Below are 18338 nucleotides of genomic sequence, written 5' to 3' on the forward strand. Positions count from 1 at the left end.
AAAAATGTTTTTTTATTGGTCGTATGAAGTATTCACATTTTTATATATATGTGTGTGTGTGTGTGTGTGTGTGTGTGTGTGTGTGTATATATATATATATATATAAAACAACACAACTACCTGTGCAGACGTGTGTATAGTAGTATAGTGGTGTTATATGTGCCAGTGCTCTCGTGCCTTATACGCGTTGTGTCACTGCACAGTCACTGCATTTTACACAGGCGGTATTTTTGAAGAGTTGGTGTATTTTTCTCTCCCTCTGTTGTGAGCCGATGAGGACACCAATCGGTCTCTGCTCTGTTTTTTTTTTTTTTTTTTTTTTACCTTTTTGTTCAGATCGCCTCACTCTCGTGTTTCTCACCCAGCCCAGTCTCCCCCATCTCCCCCCCTCACACTCCTCCCTCAGCCTCAGCATCTCAAAAGGCTAGTGAGTGAGAATCGATGGCGCAGAGGCCCGCCTGACAGGACAATAAAAACCCACAAAGAAGCGGTGAGTTTTTTTTTCCTTCGCCTTTCAAGTTAGATCACGAAATGACAGCCAGCGAGGCGAGATGTGCTCTGCGTGCGGGCGTAAAAAAAAAAAAAAAACCAACGCGTCTTCTTCCAGCTGCCTTTTTGTTGCTACGAGGCAGCAGCCAGCCTCCCTGATACCCTTCCTCAAGAAACATCAGCAGCATCCCCTCATTAAGCTCAGGCGCTCTCTGGATCCATTGTAACCCATATTTGCGGTGCGTTCATGTGCGCAATTTTACGCAGATGTTATTTCTGGGTATTTCTAGGTCAGTGTTAATATAGATGTGATGGTTATATAGATATAGATGTGAAGCGTGTCATGATAGCGGATTGTTGGAGTGAGAGCTCATTGTGCGATGCGCCACGACGCCGTAACGAGCCTCAAATGCGGATTGCGGTGCGTAAATAAAAATGCGATGTAGTGCTGTTTGGAGGAGGTCTGCCTGTTTTAAAGGACCTCCCCTGCAAAATTAAGACACGACGTGCAGCAGCCTGCGTTTTAATTGAAGGCGATCGTCCTGTGCTGTACTGTACTGTGTCCCCGTTCCGCCAAAGCAGATGCCCACACTGTTTACACACCACCCTGAAGGCAGGATTGCATTATCAGCCTGCTTAGAAGCTAGAACGCACTCTCGAGGTCTCCTCATATATTAGATCAAGCCTAGGTTACATTATTAACCTATAATCGGTTTTATTTCCTCTGCAAGCCATAACAGGCCAAGCACATCTAGAGGTGGTTGATGTAAAAATAAATAAATAAAAGGTGTGGATATCATCACAGTGTAACTCCAAACACAGTGTGTCGCCTGTAATTGTGTAGTAGATTACTAGAGCCTTTGTGCATACTAAAGTGTACTGTAGATGGTATCCTCTTGAGCTTGTATTTTAATTCAATTAATGATCTGATGCAAGTTGTTCAATCTCTTGAAGTGCAGAAGACAGTTATGTACCTGTTATGGGAGATAAACCCAGGGTGCCTGGCCTCCCAGGCCTGGTTTCAGTCCCCGATGTGTGGCCTTTGAGACGTCCACCATCCCTCGATTCCTCTGCTCTTAATGGAGCCCCCTTCTTCTGAGGTGAGAGTGTGCTGCTGCTTAAGATCTTCAGTTGTAGTAGAATGTGAAAACAAGCAAAAAAAAAAAAAAAGAAGCCCTTCAGATGACCAGCGCTATGAGTCTGTAAGCTTCAACAAGACCAGCCTGTTCCCTACTGTTCAAAGTTTTAAATGATATTAAATAATAAAAAATCTTCATGGTATGAGATTGGGCCCTGAGAAGATTCTTTTGATTGCTTCACAAATGAAAAAGCTCCAGATGTATGTCAAAACATATATTAACACAAACTTATAACAAGTTTCCCATTCACTTTTGAGGCCAATTTACAGAGACCAATGCTAAAGATATTTAGTCTTTAGTTTTTTGCTATTTAGTTTTTGAATGTGACATTTCAGTTTACCATACATTTCTTTTGGCAAGTCAATGACTTTGTTTCTATCAGAAAAATCAATTGGAAAATGAATTAGAGACAGACTCAGCTTTAAATTTTACACTGGGTCACAATTCACATACATCTAGCAGGCAGTCTGTTCTAGAAATTGATATGATGAATTTTATTGGCTTCTGCTTGACAATTTGTCATAACTTCATTTGACAGTCATACATCGACATGGCCCAAAAGGTTGTCAAATGTGAAAGAAAGAAGCCTGGAAGCCTGGTAAAAAAATGGATTGAAGTTTGCGGGTTATAACCAGACTTTTGGAGGTGTGTTCTCTGGTCAGATAAAACTGAAAATAAATTGTTTGGCCATAATGATAAGCAGTATGTATTGAGGAAAAGAGTGAAGCTTTTAATCAGAACACAATGTGGTTGTGAAAGAGACTGGTGAAACTGAAGAAAATAGATGCCATCATAGAATATCAGCCAGACTTCAGTGGTCACAAACTGGGTCCTCCAGCAGGACTTTTATCCTTAGCAACCAGCAAAGTATTAGATATTGGTGAGGTCAAAATACACTTTGACCCGAATCCCATTTAAAATTTGATGACTGAACTGAAAAATTGTTTCTGATCTTGGAGGCCCACAAATCTAACCAAAATTACACCAGTTTTGTCAGAAGAAATAAACAAAATAGCTAGTAGAGTTCTAAGAAGCTTGCATAAGCTTGCAAAACCCTGATTCAAGGTCATGCAATTAAAAGCCACCATATACTAACATAATGTACAAGTGTCATCTGATACAGTAAATGAAATAAAATCTGTCTATCATGCTATTGTTTTGAAGTGACCTGTTTTGGAAATAAATTAGATATGCTAATTAACACAGGAATTGGTAACATGAAATACATGTTCTGAACATTTGAGCTTGAAGATCTTTAACCTTGGTGTATGTAAACCTTTGGCCTACAACTATAGCTATCTGGCTGTAAATGTTAATAGAGCACATAAACAAAGTGCACAATAGAATATTGGTTTCCCAAGGACTGGACTTGAAATTGGATGTTGCTCCATACGTATTCATGCATCAGAGAATTTGTCGGATTATGATGTACGTAGGAGATTTTTTAATGCTACTCATTTTTATGCTACTTTCACATGCCTCAGTTGAAATGGAGGATGAAGATGGCACATGCTTACTTGATGTGTTGTGGTAAGTTCTACCAGACTGTCCTTGCTCAGAAATTATTAGAACTGTTATCAATCTTAGACCACTGCTTCAGGTCTACTCACAAAAATACAAAGCTCTAATTATATATAATTTAAAAATTAATTTGTTCTTTGTCTTGTATGATTCATGGATTTGGTTTTGTTTCAACTAGTGACCCACAAGCCCTGAATGACTTCCTTCATGGGACAAAAGAGGTTTACTATATCTACTATATCCTCATGCAATACAAACTGTAACTTAAATAAACCTTAAAAGTGCTAGTCTATGCGTTACACCCTTTAGAATCCATCCATTCGACATGTAAAAATCATGAACATAATTCACTAGATTATTAAACATAATTTAACTAGTGCTAAATGAATCAAACATAATACTAACAATCAGCAGTTCTAAACTATGTTTGAATATGTGAGAGAAATTTTGGAGAAGCTTGAAAGCCCACCCTACAATTAGTCATCGTCTCTCCTATCTGTTCGAACAGCTGCTAAGTGGAGACCTGCTCATTAATTCTTCCTCTGGGGAGCCGTCCTTGTTCACAGACACGCCGGTAAGTCTGGGCCTCTGTCCCCATTGACAAAATAGTAGATGTAGATTTTATTTTAGATCACCTCTATTTTAGATCACTATAACCTGCATCTTTCCCTGTCTCTTCAAGGTTCACTTGTTAATTTGGTTCCTATTGTTAATGTTGGCATCTATTTTTACATTTTCTCAACTCACTAATTGTTCTTTCCTTTTTCTCTCCAGAGCCCTGTCTCCTTGTTGGCAGATGATGCTGGCTCTCATGACACACCTATATCAGGGTGTGTGGATCTCTCCTTCCTGGATGAGGCCTTGCTGGCTTCTCCAGCAGGAGGAGAGGATTCTGAAGAGGTATGCGAACCTCCACAAGTTGTGGCAGAAGTGCCACAGCAACAGGAAGAGGAGGAGGAGACATGTGACATATTACAGCAGAGTCTCCAGGAGGCTGACATCACTGAGCACACACTGGCTTTAGAGGCAGGTCTTGCCCAGTCTAGTGAAGCACTCTCTCTCTACCCATCTGGTATACCCCCACCTTCACCTCCATATATGTCAAAAGCACTGAGCATCTCTGGGGCAACACCATTGCCCAGGGACACACAAGTTGCAGTGGAGCCTCCTCAACCATCCCTCTTAGCTGTGGGACCAGGTTGCCCTTCACTCAAGCCTGTACCACCCCAATTAATGGGGCTGTTACCTGGGAATGTATTCCCTGCACCTCCCACACCTGACACATCCTTCTGCCTGAGTCGTGCACAGGGTTCCAACATGATCATCCACAAAACCCTTCCAGGCCTTACATTGAGTCCTGCTGTTAGGACAACAGCACCTCCAGAGATTATATTGCAAAGGACACCTTTGCCCATCCAACCCAAGCTGCCAGTCAACATCCAGCCTAGACTGGTACAGATAAGCCCAAAACCATCCGAGCAGAAATCATCCGCAGGACTTGCTTTCATTCCTCCAGCTGCATCACAGAATATCCTGTTGTCTTCTCCTGTGGGCCCCAGGCAGCCTCTGCCATCACAGTCTACAACCACACTCAACAAGCCTGTGAGTTTGCAGCTAGTCAACCAGGGAGGCTCAATTGTCATTCAGCCCCAGAGTCTATTTCAGGGCCAGAGCCACTTTATATTGCCTAGTCAAGGCTCTGTAAACCAGTCTGCAACTGTCTCTAGTCCGCTGCTCAGCACGACAAACAATCAATTGCCAAGTGGAGCCCCTCTGGCAGGACAGTTTGTTGATGGCTCACAGATTGTAACAGTACGCCCCAGACAACTGAATTTTAGCCCGGTGTTTACCACTCCAACTGGGCAGCTAACACTCAGACAGGGAGCGCTCCTGTCTGGACCCCTGCAGCTTCAGTCAGCGCCACCTACCGTCTTCCAGATGCCGGCGCAGCTAGCAGGGGCCTATTCTGCTCATGCACATGGGCAGCAAGGTGGTGTTGTCCACACTCCTGCCTTAGGGAAGCAGATCACCTTGATCAATACTCCTGGAGTGCTTGCCCCTGATATGACTGCCATATCAATAGTGAATGGGCCATCCTTGGTGCAAAGCTTGCCCTTTGTGTCCCAGGCACAGAGGCCTATGGCAGGAGGCCCTGAGGAGCAGCTAAGTCTTCCACAGGCACCAGTGCTTCTTTTGCCAGAGAGAACAGCAGCAGATAAAAATGCAACAAATGAACAGCTACAGAGTATCTTACAAGTAAGCTCCCTATTGTTTGTTACTTTTAGAATAGTTTTGGTTGTGGTACCAATACCAAGCCCGAGTATGACTGTGTAATATTTACCTATTCTTTGTGTACCTGTTCTAGAAAGGCACCCTGTCTCCTCCAGCTTCAGTGCAAGCTGCTATAGCCAAAATGCACACAGAGCCTTCCCCAGTCATTACTCTATTGCAGGCACCAACAGAGAGAACCAATTCCCCTGAGCCTGTCACATTATTGTCCAAACACCTAATTACACACCCAGAGAAGCAGCAAGCTGTTGAAGGAGGCCAAACACCACCAAATCAAGCATTCGTGCACAATCCCCTACAGGTAAATCAAGCAGTTGGGTCAACGAGATTATATAATTGTTAGATTTAGTCATAGTTCGAATATACAATGATTTATACCTGGCTTAATTATTTTCAATGCATGTCCTTACAGGAATCACTTAACCCTGCAGCCTCTGCCGAGTCTTTGGACAGCAACATCTCTCCTGCAGCTAGTGAGACAGAGTCTTCAAACATGGTATTGGCTGTTTGTTCCTCATCTGAGGTTCTCTCTGTGCTGACCGAGTGTGGAGGAATCCCCACTCCAGTGCATTCTGGGTCAGAGCATGGTGACATGTTAGTCTCACCGCCCATAACCCAGTGTTCTGGAAGTACTCCCTCGACAATGTTTCCTACACCTCCACTTTCAGACAGACAGCCCTCCTCAGCATTTGTGGTTCTCAGTGGCAAAATGCAGGGGCAAGAGGAATCCATTCTGTGCATGAGTCCATCTTCAATACCAGAAAAGATATCCGTTTCTGATCAACAGCATTTACCCATCCCTGTATCGACGGGCCTTAGTGGAGTCCTGGAGTCTGGCCTCAATGAAGCCTGGCAGCACAAACAAAGTAGTAAGTAGTACCTTGTACAGCAAAACTCACGTGCAAATGTTGCTAGTAAGAAATACATTATAACAGCTTCTCTTGGTTCATATCAGAACTCAAAGTTCCTGGTGTAATGGATGATGAAGAAATACCCTCACTGGACCTGCAGGAGAGTTTTGAGGGCTTGTCATCCCAGGACACCCAGAGCTACACTGCACTTCAGGTGAAAATGCATGATTTTCTTGTGGCTTTTTAATTACTGAGGACATACCTGAACAATTAAAATGATGATCTCATTACGTACTATATTTATAAATGTATTTAAAAATATGAATTATGAAGCATACACATTCTGCTGCTTTAGGTGCCATGTGTCAGTGTGAAGGCAAGAGAAAGACTCACCCCAGTAATGCGGCAGCAGAGGTCAACAGATGTTCTTAGTATCCTTATAATTGAGAACATACGTTCATGAAAACTACTGACATTTAATATCAGAGTTTGTTTTACATTGCGAAAGCTTGTCATTGCATCAGTGTTGCAGAGCAATCAGTTGCTTGCTTAACATATTGCATGTGTGTGTGCAATTCACAGGCTCAAGCAGCAGCTTTGTTCAGACTATGATGCTGTTCTTAATCCAAATACATGCTCTCGGTTCACTTCGCTTGAGGATGCAGCGAGACACCTGTTGCCCTACCATACCTGCTCCAGAGCCTTACCCAGCCAAGCCGATCTGCTAACAGGTTATGTTCAGGCCAAACGTACAATCATAAACCTCTAAAGTTGCAACTATAGTTTCTAATTATTTAACCTGTCTGAACTGGGTTGTGCAAAGTTTTAAGTTGTTGGCATTTTATCTACATAGCAGGCGAATTATTCCAAAATTGTTTTGCCATGAATTTCACATGCTATTTTCTTATCTGTGTGTAGTGGATAAGCAGTTTGAGAACGTATCAGAGCTGCTGCTGAAATGTACTACAGACATGCTAAACAAATACAGGCAGCTCTTACTGGCAGAGTCTCAGGTGAGTCTGAGCATACTACTTTTAACAGTTCTTTATGTCATGTGCCTATGTCTGCCTATGTTTTTTTGTTTTTTTTAAGAAAAGAAGTGGAATGTTCTACACTGGCCAAGCCAGTCACCTTGCATTTCAATTGCTGAAGGCAAAATACACAAAGCACTATTGACAGTGGCATTAAAGAGACCTGACTGTATATAGGAAATGGAGGGCTATACTTAGTTGAGAAAATGAAATAAGTAATTAAGGCATGTTATAAATCAGTACAACAGCTGTGTCATTAATCCGTGCAGCAAGAAAGTCCTTCAGCAGAGATGGTGATGCTAGAACGGTTGTTCCTGCAGTCAGAGCGACTCTTACTCGGGGAGGAGAGACGCAGAGCAAGAGGTGATCCGGGTGAGTAATAGCTGAAATAAATATGACAAAGCACTTTGGGCTAAATCATTGTCTGAGCCGAGTGTTATACCGAATGCAAATATTCCAACCAATCAGATTTGAGAATTCATACATAATACCTTACTAACTAGTTATTTTTTAAAAAATAAATAAATAAATCACATGAATACTGAATAAATCTTGACAGTTAAGACTAACTGGAACTTGGTGAAACGTGATCTTGTGTGCATGTATGAATCATTTAACAGAGTCCTTTCTGATGTCATTGCGTAAAGCATCATGGCAACGTGGCATGCTGCCTCCACGCCACCCTAACACCTCAGCCAGTCCCCCGTCACCCCCTGCGTGGGCACTACATTCAGACAGACCCCCAGGTCTTAAAACATATTGCTCCAGGAGCAGGGGGGCACTGCGCCTTACCATCAAGCATGAGTCAGGATCACGGAAAGTCATACATAACTCTGCCTGTGATGAGCCGCACGCCCCAACTGGACATAAACGCACCTTAGACGGGCAGCTAACTAACAGAGGAAGGAATGAACGAGAGCAACTGCTGAGTCCTACAGAGACGAGATCAGAACAAAAACAAGCAGAGGTTGATGTGGGCATGAACAGGACAGCCTGCAATTCGATCACAAAGTCAGAGCACAAATCAGAAATAGCAGAGGGATCATTTCCTGATGTGCAAACCCCAGAGGTTAAAAGAAGCAAGCTGGATGTCGCAGATGGGTTGGCGGATGAAGGTGGCCTGAGCGAGCACCTGCAGAGCGCTATAGACAGCATCCTGGAGCTTCAGCGGCTTCAGGGACCAGCAGCTTGTCTTAAGCCCAAGCTGCAGCCCTGCACACTGGAGCAAAGCATCAGCTGTGTGCTGGAGGGAGAAATGTAATCCACACAACAAGAAAAAAGTGCCACTTCCATCCTACAGCTGAGTATAATTAACACTCACATCCATGACAAATGCTAAATTCTTAATTTGTTCATTCCCACTGTACGGAGGGCTCCATTGTGGCATACAGGACCTGTTGTAAAACTGATTAATTATATAAATGAGTAGACTGGGAGATCTGATGTGAATAAATTGGAGCGCCTGTTTTTTTCGAATATGCGCCACAGTAACTTTTTTAAATGTTGGATTTAGTGTTAAGTAAGAAAGCTTCCAATGTGCTTGATTTGTGCCAACATTGACAACGTTGTCAGTTGCATTTGCCGAGTGCCTGTGTGTATTGTTGTCTTATCTGAATGTATGTCTGTGTGTTTGTGTGACAAAGTACGAAATTCATGTGTGAAGGGGGAAGAGATTGTTTGGTTATATAGATATACTACAGTTTAAGAAAGGTTGTACACTACAAGTGTATAGTATATGGATACTGATGTCCGTTCCAGCTTGTTTAGCCCCAAAGAGAACACACTTCATTCTGAAAATCACCAGCAAAACCTGTTACTGCATTCAAGAGATTCTTTTCTTAAAAACAACTTGTCTCCACTTTATATTTGCATCAGCAATTATTGAAAGGAAGATGTTCTACTCCAGTTACAAATGAGCAGCTGTTATTTTTGTCTGCGGTAAACTGTGATGCATCTTACGGTCCATCAAGGAGACAAAAATGCTCTACGAGATGTTCTAAAACACAAGCAATAATGAGCAGTTGGTCTTGAATGTGGGGTTGTGCCTCGGTCCAACTTCTAGTCAGTCACTTTTGCTTTCTGTATCGTGATTCCCAGCCGTTCATCTCCTGTATTCTGGCATTAGGGGAAAAAAATTGTTAAAAAAAAATAAAATAAGTGACAGCAATAGCAAAGGATCATTGGGAAACTGATGCAAATTAAATTCATCATGATACAAAAACCTAATTTTATTTCATGTTGTAAAATTAGCCCTCATCCATAGAGCACTCAGAGCTAACGCCGCATCCTGAAATACAAATCATGATTGTGTTTGACATTTCTTGACAATCTTAAAATTGTGTTAGTGCCGTTTGTCACACAAAGTGAAAACATTTTAACATGAAGCAGTAGGTCCTTGCAAGCAAAGATTTAGGATATATAGATTATATGGATGTGGAATTAAGGATGCTATGGTATTTGACAGTAACTTCTAGGGCTCGAGTTAGATAGAGCTATAATTAATGAGCGACTGTGGCATTAAGTTAAATATCCACATCGTCACAGAGATTAATATCCACATTTGACAGAGTCTCACTCTTCAGTGGTAATTTTAGACGTACCCCACAACATGCTATGCACTGGTAAATGTTTCCGTGTACTCAAGTCACACACACAAAAAAAAAAAAAAACAAAACAAGGTGACGGTATAATGCACTTAACCCTACGAACTGTGACACGCCCTAAATGTGACAAGGTGCCATTTTTCGATGGATGATGTCATTCTTCTCCGGTCATTTACCTGTTTCAGTTTATTAAATACTGTGAATATGGTAGCATGTGTTGGACACCACTTCAGACGACACATTTTACTGACAGATCGTTCTGATGCCAAAATCAAAGAGGCCTTAATTCTACAGTACCAGATTGTAAAGAGAAAAAAAAAGGGTAATTAAAAATGTTAAATCCCAACTAATGACTCTTTTGACCCACTGTCATGTTAAGTCATTCATTTGAAACATATAAAGAGAAAATCTTTTGTATACATTTTTACAAACTATTTATTTAACTGTGATTTTGTAAATAATAAAAAGTAAAATTGTGAATGGAATGCATGTGTAGAGCGTGTCTTTAAACAGCGTGAGATGCGAGCAGTCGTTCACACCATTTTCTCCAGCACCCCTGAGACCTCTTAACATTAAATATATATTTTAATAACAATTTAAGGAAACATAGCTTTTATGAGGTTACATCTGGACAAATGTAAATAAAAGGGGAAAAAAAAGCTGTAGTTTCTTTAATTAAATTCTGCATGCTCAAATGTGGAAATCTTGTTTACAAAGATCATGATAATGAGAATTACAATTCCTCATTATCGCAAATGGAGCTGGGCGTCTGGCTGTTAAAGGTCGAACTTTAGATGCCACTCAGTGTCACAGTCATGAGCTATACACCAAATCATGGCAGTCAGGGGGGAATGTGCACTTTGAGGTGTCCTGACTGATGTTTGGGAATTTGAAAAGCATATGAAAGCAAGGTGTGGCTACGTCCTCTCCAGACATATGCTAAATAAATAACTGCTCATGAATCAGTAAGGTTAAAAAGTTCTAACAGGCAGAAACGAATTGTTCATTTTAAAGGTGTAAAGTTTAGAATTATGTCAAGTCCATCATAAAAGACCAACATACAGTGAAGACCATTATCTCAGTTATAGAAATATGATGAGTGAAAACGTAAAAAATAAATACTGTCAACAGCCCCATATTGCAAAACCCTAGATTTACCACACAATTAATCAAAATATTTAAACCTGCAACAAATTTAACCTATGTATTATATATCTATATTTTTAATTTTAAGAAATCAAGAGCAGGTTTTGGCTGTTAAAAATTTACATTTCATTTTATGGAAAGTTGAGAACTTTTCTCCCACTTACAATGTGCATACAATGTGTCATTACAGTTCTTGCACCTTTTTTTTTTTAACTCTCATCAACTCTGTAGTGATCAGTGAGCACACAATCAAGAGCCTGTGGCTGGTCTTTTCTAGTTCATCTACAGTCTCAGAACTCAGGCTAGGCTCACATCATATAGTAGTCGATATCAGATCATCTCCATCTCAAGTCCATCTCCTAGAAATACAGTGAAACACCATCACACTTTTGCGATGAGGATCCTGTTCTTGCCCAAACCACCTCTGCCTACCTCTGTGGTTAACTGGTGTGCTCAGGTCAGAGTAACGAGCAGGTTCTCTCCATACTTGCGCAGGTATTTCTCGTGGTTATGGTCGACAGACCACAGTGGAGGTAGGAATTTGGGCTGCATGCTGGACAGGAAGTGCTGACGCCAGCGTCGCTCCAACTCAATCAGGCCACGCAGTCCACGCTCAGCATACACCTGTACCACCTTCAGCCCATGTGGCACATAGCCCTCATTAAAGATCCTACACACACACACACACACACACACACACACAAACACACAGTCTTTAAAAACCAATACACACCAGTAACGCTAATGAATTTCCAATGTCTTTTTTTTTTTTTTTTTTGGTAAATAAAGGAATTTTAGAGTTGATCACTTCAGGTCATTTGCACACTCACAAAAACTACTGTGCAGGCTCATGTTACATGTTTTGGTTCTATTTATATCCAAGTGTGTGTGGGGGGGATTCTATTGAGTCTCCTTACATAGGAGTCAATAATTCTTATGAGCAACACAGACACGAAGCTTTCAAGCTCACGTGACCAACACTAATCAACAAAGGTTCAAAACCACTGCTCAAATAAAATAGCAAGTGGTTTGTATTTGATTAACATCAGATAGCAAAGATCTGAAGTCACATAACCCAAATTTTTTTCTTATTTTAGCTGTCTACAACAGTATATTACATCAAAAATCAAATGCAGACATACAAATATTAGGTGTGGCCAAATCAAAGAACACACAGATGAACCAAAAGGTGCAGAAAAACACAGAAAAAGGTGGCAAAAGAAAGCGGCAGCACTCCCTCACCGTGTCTCCAGGTTAGCTGCTGTGTGCAGCCTTCCCTCTGTGAGGCTGTCCTCCTCCTCCTCATCACCTTCATTGCAGAAGTACGCATGAACGACTGACAGGAGCTCTTCTCGCCTGGTAGCAGGCATGCTGTCATTGGCACTGAGAAGGGCACGGGCAGCTGATCGCACTCGCCGCCGATCCGAGTCCTCCAGCATCTTTACACCCTCCTCACAGCCCTGCGGGGCAGAGAACTCGTCTGCTAGTTGCTGCTTTAGGAAGCCGTCGTACACGTTAGACGCCGCATGGCAGGAAGTGCACAGCAGCAGGATGTCATGGGAGTTGTGGTCCTTCATCTCAGTGGGAAAATGGCGCCTGTACTCGTGTGGAACGATGTTCTTTCTAACAAAAGAGAGGGCAAAAGATCTATGCTATGCTAAAGATAGGACATTATTGATATTAAGTCAAATGTAAGCTTGCCCAAAAGCACACAATGCTTCAGTACAAACCTGATGTAGGACTCAGCTTTTCCACATACCACACAGAGATTTTCTTTGGCTGTGAGGTAATAATCCTTCTGAGAGTCAGGGCGACCTGAGGGCTCAAACAGCAAACGCACGATGAAGGGCTCCTCACTGACCAGCTCTGAGGAACAAGACAGAGGTCACACTGAAAATCACAGCAATTTTATAAGCTTTAAAGCACCACTGAACAGAACAGGTCAAAGAATTATTTTTAGCCATATACAAATGTAATAGAACAAAACAGCATTAAATAAAGCCTTGGTACAAGAACGTTACAGTGAAATCTGGGACAGCATGCAGTGCAAAATGGGCAAAAAAAAAAAAAAAAGACATTATATGGTCACAGAAAAAAAGCCGCCCAGCAAGCACAATACAATAAACAAAACCTTTAATGCATGATAAATGTTTCCAGTGCCATTGTATCTTTGTGGAACACAGAATTAGTTTCTAGTCGTAAAACTATACTGTGATCAGTAAGATATTTAATGCATATATTGTTTAATGTATTACAACAAGCCGAGGGAAAATACTTAGAGCTACATTTAAAAGAGAAAGGTGAATATCTCTGCACATTCAAACCTCAGTGACTACTAGTAAATCAACAATGTGTCACAGATAGACATGTTAATATAACCAAGACTACTATTTCGAGATGTGCGGATTTCGTTTACATATCTGTTCATGCCCATTGTGCCTTAACCTGCTTCTTAATAGATTCATAATACAAGATTTTGTATAAAATATGAACCAGGTTAATCTGCTAGCAGGAACTTCTGCAAACACGTTAAGTTTGTAACCTAGAGAACCAGAGATAATATTCAATGATAGAGACTTAAAAGCACTTTTTCACATCCCTCTGGATCACATTTACTGCTAAATGCTGTAAATTGGATCACATTTACTGCTAAATGCTGTAAATGTTCTTGAAAAAGACTGACAGTTCAGCCACAATATCAAGTCAATGTTTTTGTGCTGTACCTCCGATTCCTTTGTCAAGGTACCATTTAGCCTTTTTCTTGTCACATGTGCAAAGCGGCTGGCCATCAGGTGCATGAAGGAAGCAGTTGTCGTACAATGGGGATTTCCTGAAAGTGGGGAAATAAGCACACAGTGGGCTTAAATTATCAAACTGGATACAAACAGATTTATTCATAAACCTTTCATAGGAAATTTTAAAGAAACTCCTTGTGCATGAAAATCTAGAAACCCCTGCATGATCCTCTGCATCCCTTTTTGTCAATTGCATGTCATCCGCTACACCCAGTTTGCACCAAAGATAAATTTGTTCATTTTAGTTGTCATTTTGCACTTTCAGTTCTCTGAGCAATACTCTACCTGGCTGAATATCCAACTCCAAGGGGTTTCCGCTTGTTCCTACGTGGGTCTGGTACTTGCTGATCACCAGACTCAGGACTATCGACAGTAGATCTGCGACACCGGCGTCTACGTTCCCCCTCGTCCCCTTCATTGCGCCACCTAAAGGGCACATCCACCAGGCCCTGGCAGTGACCAGCCAGCTTTGAGAAGTCGGTCTCATTTTCACTCAGCAGGCATGGCTCAGAGTAGAGTTCCGACAGGTAGAGAAACAGAGAGACTGAAATCTGGGCATCACGTGCTGCATATGACATCTAAAGCACATGTAAGGAAAATAATATCTGTGAGGAGGCATCACTCTCACAAACTACTGTCATCTCAACTGATTCTTTACATTGCATGTAACTAATGGTCATATGATAAAATATTTATTTTATATACTACAGGTATAAGTAGAAAAGAAACATTTTAAAGAAATTTGCAAAAGAACAAATGTACTCCACCTGCTCCCAGCTCAGGTTTTCAGCTTCCCAGTTACTACAGCGCAGCTCCAGAGATTTATCCAGAGTGACATTAAGCAGGTCTGCAGCCAGGGACTTTAAACTCAGCCCATTATTCAGCACTGCATTCCTTTGGCATTCAGAACACACAAGTGATAAACTAACTTTTCTATATTTCTGAATTAAGAATAAATAAATAATAATAAGATATAAATAATGTGTAGTGACTTAAAACTATCAAAAGGTCTTCAAGCTCATCCTCAAAGCACTATGAAATACGCAGTCACATGTTATATGACCTGTGCTTCAGGCTCAACCTCCCAGCTGAGCCTCTGTTGGGCAGCATGTAAACAACACTGTTATACTGCTACATTTTAAACAGCCAAGTTGATCTTTTTTAGGTGGAATTCATAAATTGTTGTAATTGTTTAATGACTGGGACTGAGTGTTTTACCTTTGTCTAAGTGCCAAGTAGCGCAAGTCCACTGTGCAAACAAGGGCCAGGCCGTGGTCACTGGCCAGGCGCTTGCCATCTTCATAGCAGCCAACACCCACCTTTAGCACACGAGCGTCTCTCAGAACCTGTACCAAACCATTAGGAAGAGGCAGCTGGGTGTCACGAAAAGGCAGCAGTCTGACCAGCATACAGCGGCCCGAGTACGTAGCCATCTGGAGCAAAGACACGGCACATGCCTTGCCTTTGATGGACACCTGTAAGCAAGAAAACACCTTGTGAAGGAAAACAGTTTCTAACAACGGGGGATTTAAATTTTTAACAATGCCCCTCTTACACGCATGCTCTTTACCCATTCACAGTCCAAACCCAGCACAGGGAAGACATCCAAATCCTTCTGGAACAAAGGCCAGTGTTTTTCAAACTCATCTGTTGAGCTCACCACGACCGCTGGAACCGCCAGTAACTTCTCAATGGATGGAACTGACACATATTTTGGAGTCTCTGGTAGCGATAGTGGTGTGAGGTCTTGTGAATGGTGAACAACAGTGCTGCTCAATTCCAGAGGTCCGAGGCGCTCCACAGGCAACTGACAAGTGTCCTTTGGGACTTTGAGAGCTTTTCTCTTCTGTGCATATATACTACGCCACAGGAACAGTCCTCCAAGAGTGGCTCCTAACAAGGTTGCCACTGCTGCAGTGAAAGTGCTCTGTCTGGACATCTCGTAATGTGCAGCAGCTCCCTGCTAGCACACACAAAAAAGGTTTTACAATACAGAAAGTTAAAACACGAAAGAATCAATGGGGTTCAGAGCTTTCAAAATCAGTACACATAGGTTAAAACAGCAAAAAATAAATAAAGGTGACTAAAGGAACTCAAGGAACCTTTATTAATAGAATACTTTCTATCATGAATTTGCAATAAGCTGCAAAAGAAAAAGGAAAAAAAAAGAAGTTTGGGTAAGATATTTGCAACTTATTTGAAAACAGAGTTGAGGAGTGAGTGAGTGTGAGAGAGAGACAGACACAGCGTGTGTGAGAGAGAGACAGACACAGCGTGTGTGAGAGAGAGACAGACACAGCGTGTGTGAGAGAGAGACAGACACAGCGTGTGTGAGAGAGAGACAGACACAGCGTGTGTGAGAGAGAGACAGACACAGCGTGTGTGAGAGAGAGACAGACACAGCGTGTGTGAGAGAGACAGACAGCGTGTGTGAGAGAGACAGACAGCGTGTGTGAGAGAGAGACAGACAGAGTGTGAGAGAGAGAGACAGACAGAGTGTGTGAGAGAGAGACAGACAGAGTGTGTGAGAGAGAGACAGACAGAGTGTGTGTGAGAGAGACAGACAGAGTGTGTGAGAGAGACAGACAGAGTGTGTGAGAGAGACACAGACAGCGTGTGTGAGAGAGAGACAGACAGAGTGTGAGAGAGAGACAGACAGAGTGTGAGAGAGAGACAGACAGAGTGTGAGAGAGAGAGACAGACAGAGTGTGTGAGAGAGAGACAGACAGAGTGTGTGAGAGAGAGACAGACAGAGTGTGTGAGAGAGAGACAGACAGAGTGTGTGAGAGAGAGACAGACAGCGTGTGTGAGAGAGAGACAGACAGCGTGTGTGAGAGAGAGACAGACAGCGTGTGTGAGAGAGAGACAGACAGCGTGTGTGAGAGAGAGACAGACAGCGTGTGTGAGAGAGAGACAGACAGCGTGTGTGAGAGAGAGACAGACAGCGTGTGAGAGAGAGAGACAGACAGAGTGTGTGAGAGAGACAGACAGAGTGTGTGAGAGAGACAGACAGTGTGTGAGAGAGACAGACAGAGTGTGTGAGAGAGAGACAGACAGCGTGTGTGAGAGAGAGACAGACAGAGTGTGTGAGAGAGAGACAGACAGAGTGTGTGAGAGAGACAGACAGAGTGTGTGAGAGAGACAGACACAGAGTGTGTGAGAGAGACAGACAGAGTGTGTGAGAGAGACAGACAGAGTGTGTGAGAGAGACAGACACAGAGTGTGTGAGAGAGACAGACACAGAGTGTGTGAGAGAGACAGACACAGAGTGTGTGAGAGAGACAGACAGCGTGTGAGAGAGAGACAGACAGAGTGTGTGAGAGAGAGACAGACAGAGTGTGTGAGAGAGAGACAGACAGAGTGTGTGAGAGAGAGACAGACAGAGTGTGTGAGAGAGACAGACACAGAGTGTGTGAGAGAGACAGACAGAGTGTGTGAGAGAGAGACAGACACAGAGTGTGTGAGAGAGACACAGACAGAGTGTGTGAGAGAGACAGACAGAGTGTGTGAGAGAGAGACAGACACAGAGTGTGTGAGAGAGACACAGACAGAGTGTGTGAGAGAGACAGACAGAGTGTGTGAGAGAGAGAGACAGACAGTGTGTGAGAGAGACAAAGAGAGAGTGTTTGAGAGACATAGAGAGAGACAGAGAGAGAGTGTTTGAGAGACACAGAGAGAGACAGAGAGAGAGTGTTTGAGAGACATAGAGAGACAGAGAGAGAGAGTGTGTGTGGGAGACAGAGCGAGTGTGTGTGTGAGACAGACAGAGAGACAGACAGACAGACAGACAGACAGACAGACACAGTGAGTACCCAACCAAATAATTCCGTTAGCGTTGTAAGGCGAACTGAGGTCGTGCGTTACAGCTCACGTGCGCGTTACAGCTCAGCGCCTCTCTACTTGAGCTACATGATCTATAACTGGTGTAATAACAAACAGTAGAACACGAACTAGCGCTCAGAGCCTCTAAACTACGCCGCTAGCCGCTAGTGGCTCACTTCGCTAGCTCGCTAACTCTGTATCTACGACTACAGTGACTTTCTGTCAAAACGTCGTTATCAGTCAAGTGTTTCCTGTTCTGTTAACTGTATAACAGCAGACAGCATGTTCTCACTTACCCCGAGCTGTGAGCGTCCTGTTTAAACACATGCACACACTTACTGTTTGTAATAATGAACAGCTGCAAACCTTCTACTTCTGCTTCTATAACACACACACCGCCATCTGCTCAGCGCACCACAGCGCCGCCACAGGAGGAGGCCGGTCATAACAGAGCGGTTCAGAGTCGACTGTAAGCACTAGTTTTCAACCTGTATGGACGATCTGTTCACATGTTTATATGTGAATGAAATTGCTCCAACGCTACATTCATTCATTCATTCATTCATTCATTCATTCATTCATTCATTTTCTACCGCTTATCCGAACTACCTCGGGTCACGGGGAGCCTGTGCCTATCTCAGGCGTCATCGGG

General features: G+C 42.6%; 2 protein-coding genes across 8 annotated transcripts; one reads left to right on the forward strand and one right to left on the reverse strand.

The window, feature by feature from the left end:
- The first annotated feature begins 415 nt into the window (after positions 1 to 415).
- On the forward strand, positions 416 to 9819 carry si:ch211-168d23.3 (BRD4-interacting chromatin-remodeling complex-associated protein). Its single transcript, XM_060879716.1, has 14 exons — positions 416 to 490; positions 1449 to 1589; positions 3113 to 3158; positions 3328 to 3370; positions 3658 to 3723; positions 3924 to 5405; positions 5515 to 5739; positions 5851 to 6307; positions 6394 to 6503; positions 6645 to 6703; positions 6872 to 7020; positions 7208 to 7302; positions 7590 to 7692; positions 7941 to 9819. Exons 3-14 carry the CDS (start codon positions 3118 to 3120, stop codon positions 8579 to 8581), a joined length of 3471 nt encoding a protein of 1156 aa, XP_060735699.1. The 5' UTR covers positions 416 to 490; positions 1449 to 1589; positions 3113 to 3117; the 3' UTR covers positions 8582 to 9819.
- A 670-nt stretch (positions 9820 to 10489) lies between these two features.
- exd2 (exonuclease 3'-5' domain containing 2) lies at positions 10490 to 18082 on the reverse strand. Of its 7 annotated transcripts, none has more exons than XM_060879721.1 (9): positions 18026 to 18082; positions 15435 to 15827; positions 15083 to 15357; positions 14632 to 14758; positions 14150 to 14442; positions 13793 to 13899; positions 12800 to 12935; positions 12312 to 12692; positions 10490 to 11739 (listed from the first exon to the last, which is right to left on the reverse strand). In XM_060879721.1, the coding sequence occupies exons 2-9, from the start codon at positions 15801 to 15803 to the stop codon at positions 11523 to 11525; spliced, it is 1905 nt and encodes a 634-aa protein (XP_060735704.1). In that variant the 5' UTR covers positions 15804 to 15827; positions 18026 to 18082; the 3' UTR covers positions 10490 to 11522. The 7 variants fall into 7 exon arrangements, with proteins under 7 accessions (XP_060735704.1, XP_060735702.1, XP_060735701.1 ...); XM_060879719.1 differs by having other exon boundaries at positions 15435 to 15824; positions 17983 to 18072; XM_060879718.1 differs by having other exon boundaries at positions 17983 to 18072.
- Between the last annotated feature and the right edge of the window lie 256 nt (positions 18083 to 18338).

The sequence above is a fragment of the Tachysurus vachellii genome, chromosome 10, assembly GCF_030014155.1.
Source record: "Tachysurus vachellii isolate PV-2020 chromosome 10, HZAU_Pvac_v1, whole genome shotgun sequence".
Classification (NCBI taxonomy): domain Eukaryota; kingdom Metazoa; phylum Chordata; class Actinopteri; order Siluriformes; family Bagridae; genus Tachysurus; species Tachysurus vachellii.